The 20,980-nt window shown below is 49.4% G+C and overlaps 1 protein-coding gene across 4 annotated transcripts in view; it reads right to left on the bottom strand.

Annotated features, from left to right (window-relative positions):
- MYO19 (myosin XIX) overlaps positions 1–20,980 on the bottom strand; it is a 580,271-nt gene that overhangs the window by 211,031 nt on the left and 348,260 nt on the right. For all 4 annotated transcript variants that reach the window (XM_078679796.1, XM_078679798.1, XM_078679795.1 and 1 more), the window contains one exon: positions 12,219–12,365. In XM_078679796.1, the coding sequence (XP_078535922.1) occupies positions 12,219–12,365 (147 nt within the window). The remainder of the gene's footprint in view (positions 1–12,218; positions 12,366–20,980) is intronic.

Below are 20,980 nucleotides of genomic sequence, written 5' to 3'. Positions count from 1 at the left end.
ATTAAAGGGCAACAGCGGCTCCGTAGAGGAAGACGCTGGCCGGTGCACTTCTGTCAGGGATTAGCCCTGACGGCCATCGTAGGGAGCTTGAGGTGGAGCGCCTCGGCTGCTCTATCTAATACCACAGAATATGTACCACCCTCCTCGGTAGCCATGGTAGAAGGAGACAGTGTACCAGGCTCTGGAGTAAAATCCATGTACCCTGCATCCTCCAAATCCTCTTCCTAGTCCTCCCCTTCCTCCCCAACCAGTCGGGCAGGTGAAAAATAGGGAGGCGGATGGAGAAAGGGACAGAAATTTCCCATTGGCGTCCATATTGCGTCGATCGACACCGGTCCAGTGCCGTCTCCACGTCGGGTGGGAGCCGGCCGACGCCAGTGGCAGTGCCGTAGACGTCGATGTTGGTGGAGGTCATACGAGGCCACCCGACATAGGCTGGGATCCATGCATTGGTCCATGGGGGTCTTGTGGCATCGAGACCGGAGTCGGCGACGATGAAGAAGAGCGAGGACCCCTATTCGGACCCGCGGGCCCTAAGGCGTTCCGGTGGGGCCTGATGGGCCAAAAAAGCGGGCCAAGGCTGACAGAAGTCCTGTAGCTGGACCAGAGTTGGCGACGGACCCGGGAATGGCAGGTAGGCCGTCGGCAACTGCGCAGGCTCTGCCTAGGGGGTGGCACCACCCGCACCCTCAGCCATGTCACGCGACAGGCTAGGGGAATGCGAAGAGCGACAATGCTTCTTCGACATTTTGTACTTTTTGTACTTCGCCTTACCTGACTCAGAGTGCGAAGATTTCGTTGAACCATGGTGATGGCGGCTCCGCGACCGGTCCCTCCACCTCCCACGGGACCAGGACCTTGAACGGCGCGGAGCCAACTCCCGGGCCTCCAGCAACTTTTGGGACCGCTCCCGCAAAGTTTTCAGAGCCATGGCCCGGCATTCACGGTGACAATCTGAGCATACCCATCCCACTCGGGGTGACCCGGCATTCAGGGCATGACTTGGAGTCGTGGTCACACCCCAGGCAGTAGACACACTCATGGTGCGGGTCCGTCACCGACATCGTGCGGGGGACAAGCGGCGCAAGACTTAAAACCGGGCATCCATATACACCAGAAGTCAAAGACTCAAAAAACAGACAAAAGTCCCAAAAATATCTCAGTCAAAAGTGACTGAGGGTACTGCTCTCTCCGGATTTGCGCTTGCTGGCGCCGAAAAAGGAAGAACTGACGACAGCGCGCATCTAAGTAGCTCTGACTACGTCATCTCGGTGACTACGACGCCAACAACGTACGCAGAGCCGCACGACGCTGCCTCCCGATGCGCAGGGGTACTGCTGACGAAAACTTTCCGATCCAGTCTGACGCCTGGGAGTAATTCTAAGGTAAGGAATCTATCACTAACGTGTTTCTTTCAGATATAGTGTTACATGGACGTACATTATGACTGCTTGTGAAGCTATAAACTTAAATGTCTGAGAATAGTGTTCAGATCGCAGCAGTATGAAGCAAAACATTTGTGAAATAACTTTTGTAAAGCAAATGACCAATTCTTCTTAAAAGAACAACAGTGGGAAGTATGCAGAGAAAAGCAGGTTGACTAGACCTCTGACCTCATCACCTTCTTTGCCTTAATAACCCTGTTCTATGGTTCCAACTATTTCAATACGACTGTGCGTCTGTGTTACTACATGTCTGCAGTTTAGTGGTATGACCACTAGTATCGGATTAGCCATTTGAATATGTGAAATTCAGAGAAGGTAACTATGGTGGGGTGATCCTCTGAAAGGTTCAAGCTTGAACAACCTACAGGCAGAAATAGAGGGTTCCCTATTTTGCTGAGGAGGATTGTTTGCATAACACCACAGACATCTCCGTTTAAATGGTGAGTAGTGTCTTTGGGCACGCAAAAGAAAACTTGGAGACCCATTAAATAAGTACCTGACCTAGAACGTTGGTGGTGCCATGTCCTATGGTTCTTACTATTTCAGCAAAGCTGTGCATTTGGGCAACATACGCATAAAAACTACGTGCAACTGAGTCAGCGCATACCAACAGACTATGTTGACCTAATTACTGGCTAGCTCACAGTTCACCATCTAGATCTCTAAACCTTACAAGGTACTGGTTGGTGTCTCCAACCTCAGAACATGGCAACCCTGATTCCTCAAGGTGATCATGGGAATAGATCTACCCTTTCGTTGTCAACTCATGCATGACCAAAGGGAGACACAAGAGTACACAAGTTGGCATTTCAAATATTTATTGAAGCAATTGGACTATTATGTAAAATGTGTGTGCTGCAATGATTAATAAATTGATGCAAAACAATGTTACCAGTATTATAAGAATGGTGAACAGAATAAGCAATTCAACCATGGTGCATTTGCGTTGATTATATGAATACTCATAGTTGTACTCCTACATAGCGCTGCCTATCCTATAAAACATAGGGTGGGCAGGTCTGCCAGAATACCTTGGACTGGTCCAACTCCTCATTTATCTATGGGTGCGAGTGTGTGTCATCTGGAAGACAGTCTGGGTATAGAACAGACCGCCATCCTTCTCAGGATAGTGACATTATTCAGCTGGGCTAGAATTCTAGCTTTGGGCGACCTTGACAACTCATCGAAATGCTCCTCTGTCTAAACAAAGGCTTGGTGCAGTTTATATAATTAACTTGACCCATTTGTTCTATGCCCAAGCTCTGACCCGACTGTCACTTAATTCTACCCACTCAGAACTGCCATTGAACAGACAACCAACAACATTTTGCACAGTGTACCTCTTCCTCGTACAGAATGTTCAAGGCCTGATAATGTGCCAACGAATAAGTGTAAGTAAGGAAAATGCTACTTACAAGTATGCATCTGTTCTTGGCATGTGGAGCCGTATACTTTTGCATAGATCGCCATCTGGTGTTGGGCTCGGATGTTTGCACTTTGTTATTGTAGAAGTCTTTGTAGTCACGAGATAGGTGACTCCTCCTTTGGGTAGCAGTGCGCATGGGCATCGACTCCATCTCCAGATTGTTTTCGCCATAAAGGGTGATGGTGGGGTTAGTAAGAAATAGAAAAAGATGTCCATGTGTAATGTATCTAAGTAAGATAGTACTGCAACACATATAGGTATCCCGGGAGGTGGGTGGGCATATACGAATCTACAGCTCCACATGCCAAGAGCAGATGCATACTGGTAAGTAGCATTTTACGTTCAAGGTATATGAGCTGTAGATCGCATAATTTTGCATAGACTATATAGCAGTTCTGTTTTAGCGGTGGCTACCTGTATGTGTTGAAGTAGTTTGAAAAAGTGTTCTTAGTAAAGCCTGGCCCACACTAGCTTATTGTTTTTCCTTCACATCTACACAGTAGTGTTTTGTGAAAGTGTGCGGTGTAGACCATGAAGCGGCTTTGCAAATGTCATCCATGGGGATGTTTCCTAAGAATGCCATGGATGCCCTTAGCTTGCATGTGGAATGCGCTCTTGGGGGAACGGATAATGTACGCTTTGCTTTTTGTTAGCATATTTGGATGCATTTAACGATCCAACTGGCAATTTCAGCTTTTGATATAGGATTGCCCTTATGTGGTAGTGAGAAAGCTACAAAGCTGAACGTTTTTGTCCTTTCAACGTAGTAAAGAATAGCTCTCCTGACGTCAAGCGTATGAAGAGCCCGTTCTGCTACTGAGTCTCGTTGAGGAAAAAAGACTGGGAGCTCAACAGACTGGTTACGGTGAAAAGCTGAAACTACTTTAGGTAAGAATTTAGGGTTTGTCCTAAGAACCACTTGTTGTGATCACTGTTCCCTCTAGGGCGCGCGCACCGCTCCTGACCTCAGCGCGCACCACCTCGCGTGGAGCGCACCGCGGTTAGGACGTCGCGGGGGAGTGGTCAGAGTGGCTGGGGAAACTAGCGGAACATGAGGCAAAAGGGGCACAAAAACAGGGAAAAACGAAGTGGGACAGACGGCAGAAGGGCACCAAAACAAGTGGGACAGAGGGCAGAAGGGCACCAAAAACAAGGGGAAAAAAACGAGTGAAACACAGGACAGAAAGGGACAAAACGAGTGGAACACAGGACAGAAAGGGACAAAACGAGTGGGACAGAGGGCAGAAGGGCACAAAAAGAGTGGAACACAGGACAGAAAGGGACAAAACGAGTGGAACACAGGACAGAAAGGGACAACATGAGTGGGACAGAGGGCAGAAGGGCACCAAAAACGAGTGGGACAGAGGGCAGAATGGCACCAATAACGAGTGGGACAGAGGGCAGAAGGGCACAAAAAACGAGTGGGACAGAGGGCAGAAGGGCACCAAAAATGAGTGGGACAGAGGGCAGAAGGGCACCAAAAACGAGTGGGACAGAGGGCAGAAGGGCACAAAAAACGAGTGGGACAGAGGGCAGAAGGGCACAAAAAAGAAGGGAAAAACGAGTGGAACACAGGACAGAAAGGGACAAAACGAGTGGGACAGAGGGCAGAAAGGCACAAAAAACGAGTGGGGCAGAAGGGCAACAAAAACGAGTGGCATTTGGCGCCGCAGACACGCGTGGTTTGGTTCCTGGCGTATATAGCCATGGTTGCAGCGCAGAGACCCTCCACTGCCGCACACAGAGGAAAAAAATTAGAGGGAACTTGGTTGTGATGTACTTGCTAAAATGGTTCTTGTATGGTTAATGTGATCGCCACAAGGAAAGCTACTTTCCATGTGGGGAACTGTAACTCACATTTATGTAAAGGTTCAAATGGGGGACCCATGAGCCTAGTAAGGACAATGTTTAGATTCCATACTGGAGAGGGTGGAACTCTGGGATGAATTATCCTTTTAAGGCCTTCCATGAATACGTTGATGGCAGGTACCCTAAACAATGACAAGTGTTGTCTGTTTTGTAGGTAAGCTGCTATAGCAGCAAGATGTAATCATATGGCTGTGTATGCCAGATTACATCTTTGTAGATGCAGGAGATAACAAATAATGTTTTGAATTGAAGCATCTAGTGGATTGATTGTGTTGTTATTGTAGCAAATCACAAATCTTTTCCATTTAGCTGCATAGCATGCTCTAGTGCATGGGTACTCACAAACTTTCGCTCGAGGGCCAAAATTATGGTGTGGTTTGTGGCCGAGGACCGCACCAATGGGGGTGGGGTTAGTTAGGGGCGGGGCTAGAGAAAAAAATCAAAATCTTTCCCAAACAAATCAAAGTGGTACTGTAACCTTGTAACTATGAGTGACAATTTCTCGCAAGCAAATTCAAGCAAAATGAAAACTATAAATATCAGAGGAATACATACGGTTTCATTTACAGTCCTGTTTAGCATCACAAACGGGCCTTTGCAGACTATTAAAACGGCAACAAATACTGTTTTTTCTTGTGGAAAGGTGGCAGCCCTACTGGCACATGTACGTTTTTCTGCACTTGTAAGGGTGCACACACACCAGCCCAGACCCAGGCGCGCAACTCCCATTGGGCTGAAAGGGCAACGCGCCCACGTGTGTGGCAGCCCAGACTGGGACAGCTTCCCAGGCACACACACAGCCGCACCAGAGTACTTAACAGGTCTTTAAAAGACCATTTACTTGTTAATGAGGCTTTGTTGTATTTCACCTCTTCTTAGCGCCCCTGCATCTCCACTCTGACTATCGCTGGAATCGCCCGGCCCCCACAGAGCAGTCTCTCGCAGACTGCGCTGCTGCAACCGGCGGTGTTTGCTGACACTCTTTCAAAAAAGTTTTTTTTTAAAACACATGTACCATGTCTGCAAGTTCCGCGGGCCGCCAAAGAAGGGCTGGCGGCCCGCGGGTCGTACTATAAAAACCCGTGCTCTAGTGGTAGGACGTCTAGCCTCTTTAATGACGTTCATGAGTCTGGTGGGAGATTGAGGTAACCAAACTCCAAGACTTCAGGAGCCAGATCGCTAGGTTCAGTTGAGCTGGATGTCTCATCTCTTCATGGTTCTGTATTGAGAGGTTTTGGGGAAAGGTGCAACTTTTGGTGTGGAACTACTGAGAGTTCCAGCAATGTTGGGAACCATGGTTGTCGGGCCCATGTTGGAGCAACCAGGTTCATTGTGAGAGACTGATGTTTGAACTTGCACACCAGTATCGGAATGAGCGGGAGAGGTGGAAAAGCGCACTCAAATCTGCCTGACCCGTTCATCCATATCGCATTGCCTGGACGTTTGGATACCTAGAGGCGAAGATTGGGCATTTTGTGTTTAAATGTGTGGCAAACAAATCTATGTCTGGGTGGCCCCACATTTGAAAAAACGGATGAAGAACTTGCGGATGAAGTTCCCATTCATGAATCTGCTGTTGTTGACGACTCAGCAGATCCACAATCTGATTGTGTACCCCAGGTAGAGGTTCTGCTAAGAGGTATATTTTTGGAGGAATGGCCCATCTCCATATGCTTTGTTGCTTGGCGTGAAAGCTGCAGAAAGTGTCCCCCCCCGTGTTTTTGTACATAGTACATTGCTGTCATGTTTTCTGTCCGGACGAGGACAGCTTTGCCTACGAGTGATATCTGAAATGATTTTGGAGCGAGAAATATGGCCAGTAACTCCAGGTGATTGATGTGGAGGAGTTTCTATTGAGGGGTCCACCTACCCTGAATGGTATGGTTTAAGAGATGAGCTCCTCAGCAGTTGAACTATGTGTCCGCTGTTAACACTATTTGTGGAACTGGGTTTAAGAACGGCCGCCCTTTGGAAAGATTTTGTGTGTTCCACCATTGCAGAGAGCGATGTGTGCGGCTGTCCACGAACACCAGATCTGTAAGTTGACCATGAGCTTGGTTCCACTGATGTGCTAGACATTCCTGTTATGGACGTATCTGGAGTCTTGCATAAGGGACAATTAAGATGCAAGAGGCCATCATCCCTTTTAGCTGCATGAGCACTCGAGCTGGTATTGAGTGTTGTGGTTGACATTTTGTAATGAGAGCTTGCATACTGGCTATCCTGACCGGATTGGGGTACGCAAGGACTTTGGAAGTATCTATTGTTGCACTTACATACTGTTTTGTGTGGGAGGGTAGGAGATGTGACTTGGTGAGGTTTATTGTGAATCCTAAGTTGTGCAGTAGCTGGATTGTGTTGTGTGTTTGTTGTACACAATCGCTGTGTGACTTGGCTTTTATGAGCCAGTCGTCTAGGTAAGGAAACACATGAATGTGTTGTGTTCTCAAGTGGGCTGCTACCATTGCGAGTCATTTTGTGAAGACTCTGGGTGCTGTTGTCACTCCGAATGGAAGGACTCTAAACTGGTAAAGTTGACCGTCAACTACGAATCGTAGGTAATTCCTGTGAGCAGGGTGATGAGGAATGTGGAAGTATGCGTCCTTGAGATCTAGAGTGGCAAGAAAATCGCCTTGTTGGAGCAGTGGGAGGACCTGTTGGAGAGTGACCATGTGGAAGTGGTTGGATTGTTATGTACAGGTTTAATGGTCTGAGGTCTAATATTGGCTTGAGAGTGCCATTCTTTTTTGGAATGAGGAAATAAAGGGAGTAAACCCCTGTACCTTGATGATGTAGGGGAACCGGTTCTATTGCATGCTTTTGCAAGAGAGAGAACCTCCTGCTTTAGAAGCGTGAGGTGTTCTCTGGACATTGTCTGGGAGGTATGTGGGGGTGGGGTAGATGTGAGTTCCAGGCAGTAACCATACTGGATAATTTGTCTCACCCACCTGTTTGTGGTGATGGAATTCCAGACAGGTAGGAACTGTGATAGTCTTCCCCCTCCCGGAGTGGATTGGTCTGGGGGAATGGAGGGAAGTCACTGTTTTCTGGTAGCGGAGTTGCGGGTGTTAGAACCACGTCCTCTCCCTCTGTTGTTATTGCCTCTGTAAGGCCCTCTATAATATCCTTTGTTAGGGGAAGTTTGAGTGGGGCTTTTATAGGTGGAAGAGGTGTTTTCTGTGCCAATGGTTTTGGAGGCGGCCCTATAAGAGGACCGACGAAAGGAAACGCTACTAGTTGTTGCCCCCACAGACTTGGCTGTTTCTGTGTCCTCTTTCATCTTTTCTAAAGATGTGTCCACAGTTGGTCCAAACAAGTGTTCCTGATCCAAAGGTTGATTGAGGATGGTAGACTGCACCCTCTGTTTAAAGCCAGATATGCGTAATCACGCATGTCTGTGTAGTAATACACTTGTATTAATTGTGCGAGATGCAGTATCCGCTGCATCAAAGGCACATTTAATAGAGGTATTTGTGATCAACTTTCCCTCTTGTATGAGATCATTTGCCTTGGTTTTATATTGGTCTGGAAGATGTGGCATGAGCTTTTCAAGCTCATCCTAATGAAACCCGTCATACCTTGCTAGTCAAGCCTGTGAATTAGCAATATACCAAAAATGTGCCGCCAGTGATGCAACGCTTTTTCCGGATGCCTCCAATAATTCAGACTCTTTGTCTGGCAAAGGGGTATCACCTCTAGTTTTGGAATTTGCCCGTTTGCGGGCATTTGCCACTACTAGTGAATCCAGAGGGAGTTGACCCATAATGTAAGCTGGATCGCTTGGAGCTGATTAATATATTTTCTCAATTCTAGGATTGAGCACTCTAGCCCTGACAGGATCTTGATTTTTGAGGCTGCGAGAAGGTCTCCAATAAAAAAATCTTCCTCCAAAGGGTCTGAGTGGAGTTGCACCCCATGATATTGTGCAGCCCTACTTATTAGTTACGCAAACCCTATGTTGTCATCTTGAGGGGATGACCTAGAGGGATATACATCTAGCTCAGGTACATTTGGAACATTATAATCATCAAAACAGTCATGAGATGGGATACTTTGGGTGTCATCATTATTATCATGTGGTGGGTCTATGTCCTCATCCCCACCCCCTATATCCTCTTCATCATCTTGTGGTGCAGGTTTAAGAGGAGGCACTGGAGAGTGTGCTGGAGAGAGTATTACATTTGGAAGCATTGGAGGTGGAGAGAAAGGTCTCATAGGTGAAGTGGCTGTGTCATGTTTTCTTGAAGGGTATCTCAAGTGTCTCTGAAGTGTCCAATTTCCTCTTTTTAGGTGGTATAGAAGTGACCTGACCGGTAACAAGGTCGATATGGAGTGTTTTTTGTTTAGGATTCGGTGGATCTGGATGAAACAGTTCTTTTGATCCACTGTCTTTTTTCGGCACCAAGGAATTAGGCTCTGAATGGTGCTTTAATTTGCCGTCTTTACCTTTAGGAGGGGTCTTAGTCTCCTTCTGCTTAGGTGGAGTTTCTGACTCCAAATTTTTCTTCGGCTCCGAAGGTTTAGAATGTTTTTTCGGATTCGAAGCCTTGGGTTGACTCTTTCGGTGCCGAAGACTCTGGTGTCAACGGTACCTTGGGTTTCTGTTTCGGTGCCGAAAATGGTTTCTCGGTACAGTGGTGTGGCTGGCTCGATCCTGAGCTGCCTGAAGGCTTTGTGGACTTAGGAGCCAGGCCTGAAGGCGGGGCTTCTGAAGTATTGTCACGGTGTCGACCTAGACCCGAAGGTGAAGGTGTTACCAGAGCCTTGTGATTTTTCAGGGCAGGGGCGTCGATCTCAGTACTCACGCTCCGTTGAGCTGGAGTAATCATCTGATCATCTGAATCCGATTTATCGACTTCGGAGACGCTGACTTTTTCATCACCTGTCTCTGGTTCTGGATCATTGGGCCTGCATCGAAGATGTTGTCCGGCGCCGAGACGGTTGATCTAGTCATTTTAGGACATCGAGCCCGGCGATTACGTATGGTTTTTTTTTGGTCCTGAAGGAAGCACAGGCCTGGCAGTGTTGACTCTTATGTTCTGGTGAGAGGCGCAGATTTTGCTGACCTCGTAAAGATCTGTGTGTGGGAATTTAGCCCCACATTTGGATTTTTTTAATGGATTCCTTTCCATAAGCTAGTTTTGATGTAGTCGATTGTCCCAACGCCCCTCGTCGACGACCGGCCTCGAAGATTTTATTGGTTCTTGGGATACGCATCGAAGGAGATCGCGATCGAAACAATACCATCGAACGGTGAGAGCTTTTGCGCATTGAAGGAGGATCGAATTCGACACCGACCCAGAGAGCAGCAACCCGATGGTGGAAAAAACCAATCTGGAGATGGAGTTGATGCCCACGGGCACTACTAACCAAAGGAGGAGTCACCCATCTTGTGACTACAAAGACTTCTACAATTTTTTTTTTTTTGTAGAGTTTTATATTGCGCGAACTAGACCCGAACCGAATCAGGTATCAGAGCGCTTTACATAGCACAAGTTACGTTTTTTTTTTTTACATGAGGACACACACTTTCATTTTTTAGGCCCGGGGAGATTAAGTGATTTGCCCAGAATCACAGGAGGTTTTGGCGTCGTTACCGAGACTCGAACCCAGATCCCTAGGTCCGAGGTCGAGCGCCTTAGCCGTTAGGCCAACTCCTCTCCCCCAATAACAAAGTGCCAACATCCGAGCCCAACACCAGATGGTGATCTAGGCAAAAGTATACGATCTACAGCTCATATGCCTCGAACACCATTTTCTGAGAACATAATCCAATGTGGGTGCGTGATGTCAATCTTAAACATGCACATGTAAAATGGATGTGTTTGTGCTTGGGGCCTATGTAAACTCACGACAACCCTATTCTCAATTAAACACCATGTTTACCTGGCACATTCTTGCACATTTATTATACAATGCTGAAGGATGTTGGAGTAGCAGTTATTGAGAGTGAGGAAATATTTCCTAGTTCAGTATACTCTGCTCAATTTCCCACAAGGATGGATACTGCTGTGCTCTATAAAGGATTTCTTCTCTTCAATATCAATAAACTAAGCTTACCCAGGCGGAAATATACACTTACCCTTCGTAATCTTTTACCTGTTAACACAGGCTCTCTCTCCATTTTTATACCAGGAAACAAAAGGCATGTTTGCTTTATTTCTGTGGACCAAGCAGTCCAAGACAGATCAATTAAAACAACTGACTGTAGCACCATCAAAATGATGATTGCCAAGAACAGCAAACAATATTACAGTACAAACCTCAATAACAAATCCCAGCTTTCCCTGAATGCCATTCACGTTGATATATGCTAGATCCCAAGGAACACATTGCTTACAAAAAATAAAAAAAACAAAAAAAACACTTCAAAATGCTTCTCATCTGGACCATTGCATCTGGTTGGGGTAATACCCTATTCTATGGCCTCAGAGGATCCACACTGGCACCTCTAAGTGACATCTTACTTGCTGAAGTACATCTCATTGAGGGCCTGAAAAAATATATTATCACATCAACCCCATCCAAATGGGGCTCTATTGCCTCCCCCTAGCCATCCCCCACCATCTTCAAAACTAGCTGCATCATTTACAAAGTCATAACAAGTAGCATCCCAGCTTATCTCTGGTATTTGTCTCACTTGCAGCCAGGACACCATCGGACTGCAGACATCAAGCATGAAAAAAAAGAAAATGCTATGCAGCAGCTTTGATTCTATGCATCCACCTCCATATCTATCAGGATTGTCTTAACGCTGCTACAAATTAGGAAAGAGTTGAAGACTCGCCTCTTTACAGAACACTATATCACAATACATTAATCGTCCATAGCTCAATTTCTTCTCCTATCATTCATTGACTTTGTGCTTGTCTTTGAGCATGTACAGCGCTCCACTGCCTTTTAGCTAGGTTTGCGCTAAAGAAATAACATGTACATACAGGACGGCAGGTTTTAGAATTTCACTTTCTGGGATCCATGGTGAGGACCATACCTTTCTTATCCATAAATAGTGTTCTAAAATCTGTGGTTATTCTAAAGACATGAACTTTTAGACACGGAGCCAGAAAATCAACCCTCTTAAAGTCACAATTATGTGTAGCCTTTTAACATAAGAAAAGTGTAAAAAACAAACAGAAATCTGCGTTATTCAATATTTTTGCAAGCAAATAAACTTAGAAATGCAGCAATATGTTTTGGAGATACTTAGAAATGATAAATAAGAACTGAAACATTTGGTAATTTAGACAGTGGAGAATAGATTCTGATACAGAAGTAGCATTGTAATTGTAGAACATAACATCGTCAACTTTGTATTGTGAATTAAAGGAGTCAGTTATATGTATATATTGCGTTTCGACATCAGGTCCCAGCATTGGCAAGAGAATAAAGTGGGCATTTCCTTTACTGAGTAAAGATAATAAATCCACAGCATGAATTTATAAGCAGAAGAAAGGGAAATATGAATATAACCGATGTACCTTGAACTTGGAGACCACTGTAACAACTGTAGCCCTGCTCTGCAATTTTGTATCAGCTGGAGTTGTATCTTCAGCTGGAAATAACTTCTGAAGCAATGCATCCTGGGACTTCTGCAGGAGCTGGATCAGCTCTGCTGGAACAGGGTCCTAGATTTCAAAATAAGTGGTGTTATTCATGACTGAAATCAGCGGGAAACAAATTGTAGCTTGATTAATTATATGTAGGATGAGCTCAAACAGTTCAGTCTGAAACACAGATATTTAATGGATAGAAACAAGATAGCATTCCTCTAAATAGGATGACTATTAAAGGTTTAGAACAGTGGTTCTTAACCTTTTGACTTCTGAGGATCCCCACTTAATCATTACTTGAACTTGAGACCCCCTACTGAATCATTATTGGAATTGGGTGACTCCCATTGATTCATTACTGGAAGTCAGGCATCAGGAACACCTTAGAGGCAGTATTGTTTTGGATGAATTGCCATGTTTCTTATAGGATTTCGAATTGTTCAGCCTTGAAGCCTGGAATGTCTTTTAAGCTTTTTTAAGCTCATTAAACAGGAGGTGACCTGCTACTGGTTCACTCATGTCACCCGGCTCTCAGCAACTACTGCGCATCAGGATCACTCTGCCCCTTTTTTCACGACTGTCTCTCTCTTTACTTTAGCAGAGTACTATCTGGGTGATTTAGAGTGCAGAGAAGTGTGAGAAGTACATTGGCGCTATGGAGGGCAAGGGGTAAAGAAACATACGGGAAATAAAGCACAACTAGCTCCTTTCTGCATTCTCAGAATCACTGCCCTGCTAGTAATAAGGTGATACGTCAATCAGAGGTGATTATTTTTGAGTGGAAAAGCGCATTCAAAAACTAGTAATTGCTTTGGCAAGAGACTGATTCTTTAATCTTCTAATTGTGCCCTCTAAATAATTGTATACCGGTGTAATGGCTTGGGCACCTCTCTTATCACATCTGCACATTACACTACTCTGAGGTAGCGAATATCAGACAATAGGACAAAGAAACTGTGAAGGGCTTTTGGACAATGATAGGGAAAGGAGCATATGACAGTAGGAGATAGTAGTTTTGGGGGAGAGGCATGGACAACCATTAGTGAAAAATGGAGATGCCAATTTAACAAAAGTGAGGAAGGGGGACCGTATTGCAACCTAACAACCTAATTCATTTTGAATGTGCCAAACATATACATATATATATATTACCTACTGGCGGTCGCCAGTAGGTATATATAGTTAGGACCTAGTTTCCATAGGAAATCCGCAACATTCTATTGGGAATAACTTTGGCGCCGGTTGATGAATCTCCGCGAATTTCTCAAAGAAGATGACCCGCTCCGCTCCTTCCCTGAAAGTTTTGGGGGGATTCGTCAAGTGGGGGCTGAGAAAAAAGGGGGGTCCCAAAACGTGTTTTCCCCATGTTATTTTCCATAGGATGATTAGACACGGCTACAGCCCGAACCGCTGAACGGAATTACACCAAACTTGGCAAAATGGTAGGGACTGGTACGCAGTACGGCCTTTTGTTTAAATGGTGTAAATCCCTTTAGTAGTTGTTGAGAAAATTGAATTTGAAAAAATGTATATATCTATATAAGCTCACTGTAAGCTTACTGTACTCTGTACCTTCCCGAGTACGAGCTGCATTCTGATTGGCTGCCAATGTCTGTCAACACTCCAAAACAGAATTTGTTGGCAGCCATTTTGTACCTCGGTAGACTGAGGCACAGGAAAGCCGAAAAACAAACGTGTAGAACTCAAAAAGGGGGCAGGGTAGAAGCACCCTGACCCCCTAGGCCTGCTCAGGTGCCTTGGTTCTACCGAGGCACAATATGGCTGCCAACACGTCCTGGTTTGGAGTGTTGACACTCGGTGGCAGCCAATCAGCATGCCTTCCCGAGAAAGCTGCATGCTCATTGGCTGTCAACACTTCTAACCAGGAAGTGTTGCCATCCATCTTGTGCTTGATAGACCGAGGCACAAGAAAGCAGAAAAACAAACGTGAAGAACACAAAAAGGGGGCAGGGTAGATACACCCTGACCCCCTAGGCCTGCCCAGGTGGTCCCACAAGGACAAACAAGCATTGGAAATGCAATAGGTCTCGCATTAGGAAAGTTTGATTTTTTTTATTTATGTGTTGGTTTTGAAAATAGCAAAATTAATAGCTTTGTCAGTTACAATGTCAATAGTTTTAACTTTCGCAAATGTGACACCTATAGCATTTGTAATGCAATGTGTGTTGTATTTACGTGACTTAGATGAATTGATATTACAAATAACAATGGCTTTTAATTTTGTAAATAATTACTTAAATAAAATGTATTGTAATTTATAATGGCAATAGCTTAAACGTTTGTAAATAACTTTTGTGAAGATTATGTTCAGTGTATTTTATTGTGACGAAAATCCAAGAACATTGAATTTGCACCTACACACACACAAAGCCACACACACACACACACACACACACACACACACATAGATGTGGTGGTGGTGGATCTGGGGGATATGGTGGTGGTGGATGTGGTGGTGGTGATGGTGGATGTGGTGGTGATGGGGTGGATGTGGGGGTGGATGTGGGGGTGGATGTGGTGGTGGATGTGGGGGTGGATGTGGGGGTGGTGGTGGATGTGGATGTGGTGGTGGTGGATGTGGTGGAGGTGGTGGATGTGGTGGTGGAGGTGGTGGATGTGGTGGTGGTGGATGTGGTGGTGGATGTGGTGGTGGATGTGGTGGTGGTGGATGTGGTGGTGGTGGATGCGGTGGTGGATGAGGTGGTGGATGCGGTGGTGGATGAGGTGGTGGATGTGGTGGTGGATGTGGTGGTGGATGTGGTGGTGGTGGATGCGGTGGTGGATGAGGTGGTGGATGAGGTGGTGGATGTGGATGTGGTGGTGGATGCGGTGGTGGTGGTGGATGTGGTGATGGTGGATGCGGTGGTGGTGGAAGTGGTGGTGGATGTGTTGGATGTGGTGGTGGATGTGGTGGTGGATGCGGTGGATGTGGTGGTGGACGTGGTGGTGGTGGACGTGGTGGTGGGTGTGGTGGGTGTGGTGGTGGATGTGGTAGGTGTGGTGGATGTGGTGGTGGATGCAGTGGTGGATGCAGTGGTGGTGGATGCAGTGGTGGTGGATGCAGTGGATGTGGTGGTGGTGGTGGTGGATGTGGCGGTAGATGTGGTGGTGAATGTGGTGGTGGATGTGGTGGTGGATGTGGTGGTGGATGTGGTGGTGGATGTGGTGGTGGATGCGGTGGTGGATGCGGTGGTGGATGCGGTGGTGGATGCGGTGGTGGATGCGGTGGTGGATGTGGTGGTGATGGATGCGGTGGATGTGGTGGAAGTGGTGGTGGATGTGTTGGTGGATGTGGTGGTGGATGTGGTGGTGGTGGATGCGGTGGATGTGGTGGTGGATGTGGTGGTGGATGTGGTGGATGCGGTGGTGGTGCATGTGGTGGATGCGGTGGTGGTGCATGTGGTGGATGTGGTGGTGGTGGATGTGGCGGTGGATGTCATGGTGGATGTGGAGGTGATGGTGGATGTGCTGGTGGATGCGGTGGATGTGGTGGTGGATGCGGTGGATGTGGTGGTGGTGGATGCGGTGGTGGTGGTGGATGCGGTGGTGGATGTAGTGGTGGTGGGTGTGGTGGATGTAGTGGTGGTGGATGTGGCGGTGGATGTGGCGGTGGATGTGATGGATGTAGTGGTGGATGTGGTGGTGGATGTGATGATGGATGTGGTGGTGGATGTGGTGATGTGGTGGTGGATGTGGTGGTGGTGGATGCGGTGGATGTGCTGGTGGATGGGGTGGTGGATGGGGTGGTGGATGCGGTGGTGCATGTGGTGGTGGTAGATGTGGTGGTGGATGTGGCGGTGGATGTGGAGGTGATGGTGGATGTGGTGGTGGACGCGGTGGTGGTGGTGGATGGGGTGGTGGTGGATGTAGTGGTGGTGGGTGTGATGGATGTGGTGGTGGTGGGTGGATGTGGTGAATGCTGTGGATGTGGTGGTGAATGTGGTGGTGGATGTGATGGTGAATGTGGTGGTGGTGGATGCGGCGAATGTGGTGGTGGTGGATGTGGTGGTGGATGTGGATGTGGTGGTGGATGGATGTGATGGTGGATGTGGTGGTGGATGCGGTGGTGGATGTGGTGGTGGATGCGGTGGATGTGGTGGTGGAAGTGTTGGATGTGGTGTTGGATGTGGTGGTGGATGTTGTGGTGGATGTGGTGGATGTGGTGGTGGTGGATGCGGTGGATGTGGTGGTGGATGTGGTGGTGATGGTGGAAGCGGTGGATGTGGTGGTGGATGCGGTGGATGTGGTGGTGGATGCGGTGGATGTGGTGGTGGTGGATGTGGTGGTGGTGGATGTGGCGGTGGATGTGATGGATGTAGTGGTGGATGTGGTGGTGGATGTGGTGATGGATGTGGTGGTGGTGGGTGGATGTGGTGGTGGTGAATGCTGTGGATGTGGTGGTGAATGTGGTGGTGGATGTGATGGTGAATGTGGTGGTGGTGGATGCGGTGGATGTGGTGGTGGTGGATGTGGTGGTGGATGTGGATGTGGTGGTGGATGGATGTGATGGTGGATGTGGTGGTGGATGCGGTGGTGGATGTGGTGGTGGATGCGGTGGTGGATGTGGTGGTGGTGGATGCGGTGGATGTGGTGGTGGAAGTGTTGGATGTGGTGGTGGATGTGGTGGTGGTGGATGCGGTGGATGTGGTGGTGGATGTGGTGGTGATGGTGGATGTGCTGGTGGAAGCGGTGGATGTGGTGGTGGATGCGGTGGATGTGGTGGTGGTGGATGTGGTGGATGTGGCGGTGGATGTGGCGGTGGATGTGGTGGTGGATGTGGTGATGGATGTGGTGGTGGATGTGGTGATGTGGTGGTGGATGTGGTGGATGTGGTGGTGGATGGGGTGGTGGATGTGGTGGTGGATGCAGTGGTGCATGTGGTGGTGGTGGATGTGGTGGTGGATATGGCGGTGGATGTGGAGGTGGTGGTGGATGTGGTGGTGGATGTGGTGGTGATGATGGATGTGGTGGTGGATGCGGTGGTGGTGGTGGATGCGGTGGTGGTGGTGGATGTGGTGGATGTGGTGGTGGATGTGGTGGTGGTGGATGCGGTGGTGGTGGATGCGGTGGTGGATGTAGTGGTGGTGGGTGTGGTGGATGTGGTGGTGGTGGATGTGGCGGTGGATGTGGCGGTGGATGTGATGGATGTAGTGGTGGATGTGGTGGTGGATGTGATGATGGATGTGGTGGTGGATGTGGTGATGTGGTGGTGGATGTGGTGGTGGTGGATGCGGTGGATGTGCTGGTGGATGGGGTGGTGGATGGGGTGGTGGATGCGGTGGTGCATGTGGTGGTGGTGGATGTGGTGGTGGATGTGGCGGTGGATGTGGAGGTGATGGTGGATGTGGTGGTGGACGCGGTGGTGGTGGTGGATGGGGTGGTGGATGTAGTGGTGGTGGGTGTGGTGGTGGATGTGGTGGTGGTGGATGCGGTGGTGGTGGTGGATGCGGTGGTGGATGTAGTGGTGGTGGGTGTGGTGGATGTGGTGGTGGTGGATGTGGCGGTGGATGTGGCGGTGGATGTGATGGATGTAGTGGTGCATGTGGTGGTGGATGTGATGATGGATGTGGTGGTGGATGTGGTGATGTGGTGGTGGATGTGGTGGTGGTGGATGCGGTGGATGTGCTGGTGGATGGGGTGGTGGATGGGGTGGTGGATGCGGTGGTGCATGTGGTGGTGGATGTGGTGGTGGATGTGGCGGTGGATGTGGAGGTGATGGTGGATGTGGTGGTGGACGCGGTGGTGGTGGTGGATGGGGTGGTGGATGTAGTGGTGGTGGGTGTGATGGATGTGGTGGTGGTGGGTGGATGTGGTGGTGGTGAATGCTGTGGATGTGGTGGTGAATGTGGTGGTGGATGTGATGGTGAATGTGGTGGTGGATGTGGTGGTGGATGTGGATGTGGTGGTGGATGTGGATGTGGTGGTGGATGGATGTGGTGGTGGATGGATGTGGTGGTGGATGGATGTGATGGTGGATGTGGTGGTGGATGCGGTGGTGGATGTGGTGGTGGATGCGGTGGTGGATGTGGTGGTGGTGGATGCGGTGGATGTGGTGGTGAAAGTGTTGGATGTGGTGGTGGATGTGGTGGTGGATGTGGTGGATGTGGTGGATGTGGTGGTGGTGGATGCGGTGGATGTGGTGGTGGATGTGGTGGTGATGGTGGATGTGCTGGTGGAAGCGGTGGATGTGGTGGTGGATGCGGTGGATGTGGTGGTGGTGGATGTGGTGGTGGTGGATGTGGCGGTGGATGTGGCGGTGGATGTGATGGATGTAGTGGTGGATGTGGTGGTGGATGTGGTGATGGATGTGGTGGTGGTGGGTGGATGTGGTGGTGGTGAATGCTGTGGATGTGGTGGTGAATGTGGTGGTGGATGTGATGGTGAATGTGGTGGTGGTGGATGCGGTGGATGTGGTGGTGGTGGATGTGGTGGTGGATGTGGTGGTGGATGGATGTGATGGTGGATGTGGTGGTGGATGCGGTGGTGGATGCGGTGGTGGATGTGGTGGTGGTGGATGCGGTGGATGTGGTGGTGGAAGTGTTGGATGTGGTGGTGGATGTGGTGGTGGATGTGGTGGATGTGGTGGTGGTGGATGCGGTGGATGTGGTGGTGGATGTGCTGGTGGAAGCGGTGGATGTGGTGGTGGATGCGGTGGATGTGGTGGTGGTGGATGTGGTGGTGGTGGATGTGGCTGTGGATGTGGCGGTGGATGTGATGGATGTGGTGGTGGATGTGGTGGTGGATGTGGTGGTGGATGTGGTGGTGGATGTGGTGGTGGATGTGGTGATGTGGTGGTGGATGTGGTGGTGGATGGGGTGGTGGATGTGGTGGTGGATGCAGTGGTGCATGTGGTGGTGGTGGATGTGGTGGTGGATATGGCGGTGGATGTGGAGGTGGTGGTGGATGTGGTGGTGGATGTGGTGGTGATGATGGATGTGGTGGTGGATGCGGTGGTGGTGGTGGATGCGGTGGTGGTGGTGGATGTGGTGGTGGATGTGGTGGATGTGGTGGTGGATGTGGTGGTGGATGCGATGGTGGTGGATGTGGCGGTGGATGTGGCGGTGGATGTCATGGTGGATGTGATGGTGGATGTGATGGTGGATGTGATGGTGGATGTGGTGGATGTCATGGTGGATGTGGAGGTGATGGTTGATGTGGAGGTGATGGTTGATGTGGAGGTGATGGTGGATGTGGTGGTGGATGTGGTGGTGGAAGTGTTGGATGTGGTGGTGGATGTGGTGGTGGATGTGGTGGTGGTGGATGCGGTGGATGTGGTGGTGGATGTGGTGGTGATGGTGGAAGCGGTGGATGTGGTGGTGGATGCGGTGGATGTGGTGGTGGTGGATGTGGTGGTGGTGGATGTGGCGGTGGATGTGATGGATGTAGTGGTGGATGTGGTGGTGGATGTGGTGATGGATGTGGTGGTGGTGGGTGGATGTGGTGGTGGTGAATGCTGTGGATGTGGTGGTGAATGTGGTGGTGGATGTAATGGTGAATGTGGTGGATGCGGTGGATGTGGTGGTGGTGGATGTGGTGGTGGATGTGGATGTGGTGGTGGATGGATGTGATGGTGGATGTGGTGGTGGATGCGGTGGTGGATGTGGTGGTGGATGCGGTGGTGGATGTGGTGGTGGTGGATGCGGTGGATGTGGTGGTGGAAGTGTTGGATGTGGTGGTGGATGTGGTGGTGGATGTGGTGGTGGTGGATGCGGTGGATGTGGTGGTGGATGTGGTGGTGATGGTGTATGTGCTGGTGGAAGCGGTGCATGTGGTGGTGGATGCGGTGGATGTGGTGGTGGTGGATGTGGTGGTGGTGGATGTGGCGGTGGATGTGGCGGTGGATGTGATGGATGTAGTGGTGGATGTGGTGGTGGATGTGGTGGTGGATGTGGTGGTGGATGTGGTGGTGGATGGGGTGGTGGATGTGGTGGTGGATGCAGTGGTGCATGTGGTGGTGGTGGATGTGGTGGTGGATATGGCGGTGGATGTGGAGGTGGTGGTGGATGTGGTGGTGGATGTGGTGGTGGATGTGGTGGTGATGATGAATGTGGTGGTGGATGCGGTGGTGGTGGTGGATGCGGTGGTGGTGGTGGATGTGGTGGTGGATGTGGTGGATGTGGTGGTGGATGTGGTGGTGGATGCGATGGTGGTGGATGTGGCGGTGGATGTGGCGGTGGATGTGATGGTGGATGTGATGGTGGATGTGATGGTGGATGTGGTGGTGGATGTGGTGGTGGATGTCATGGTGGATGTGGAGGTGATGGTTGATGTGGAGGTGATGGTGGATGTGGTGGTGGATGTGGTGGTGGATGTGGTGCTGGTGGATGTGGTGGATGTGGTGGTGGTGGATGCGGTGGATGTGGTGGTGGATGAGGTGGTGGATGTGGTGGTGGATGCGGTGGTGGTGCATGTGGTGGATGTGGTGGTGGTGGATGTGGCGGCGGTGGATGTCATGGTGGATGTGGAGGTGATGGTGGATGTGGTGGTGGATGTGCTGGTGATGGTGTATGTGCTGGTGGATGTGGTGGTGGATGCGGTGGTGGTGGATGCGGTGGTGGTGGATGCGGTGGTGGTGGTGGATGCGGTGGTGGATGTGGCGGTGGATGTGGAGGTGATGGTGGATGTGGTGGTGGATGTGGTGGTGGATGTGGTGGTGGATGTGGTTGTGA

The sequence above is a fragment of the Lissotriton helveticus genome, chromosome 3_1 (assembly GCF_964261635.1).
Source record: "Lissotriton helveticus chromosome 3_1, aLisHel1.1, whole genome shotgun sequence".
Lineage (NCBI taxonomy): Eukaryota > Metazoa > Chordata > Amphibia > Caudata > Salamandridae > Lissotriton > Lissotriton helveticus.
This window is presented reverse-complemented; position numbering and strand designations above follow the sequence as displayed.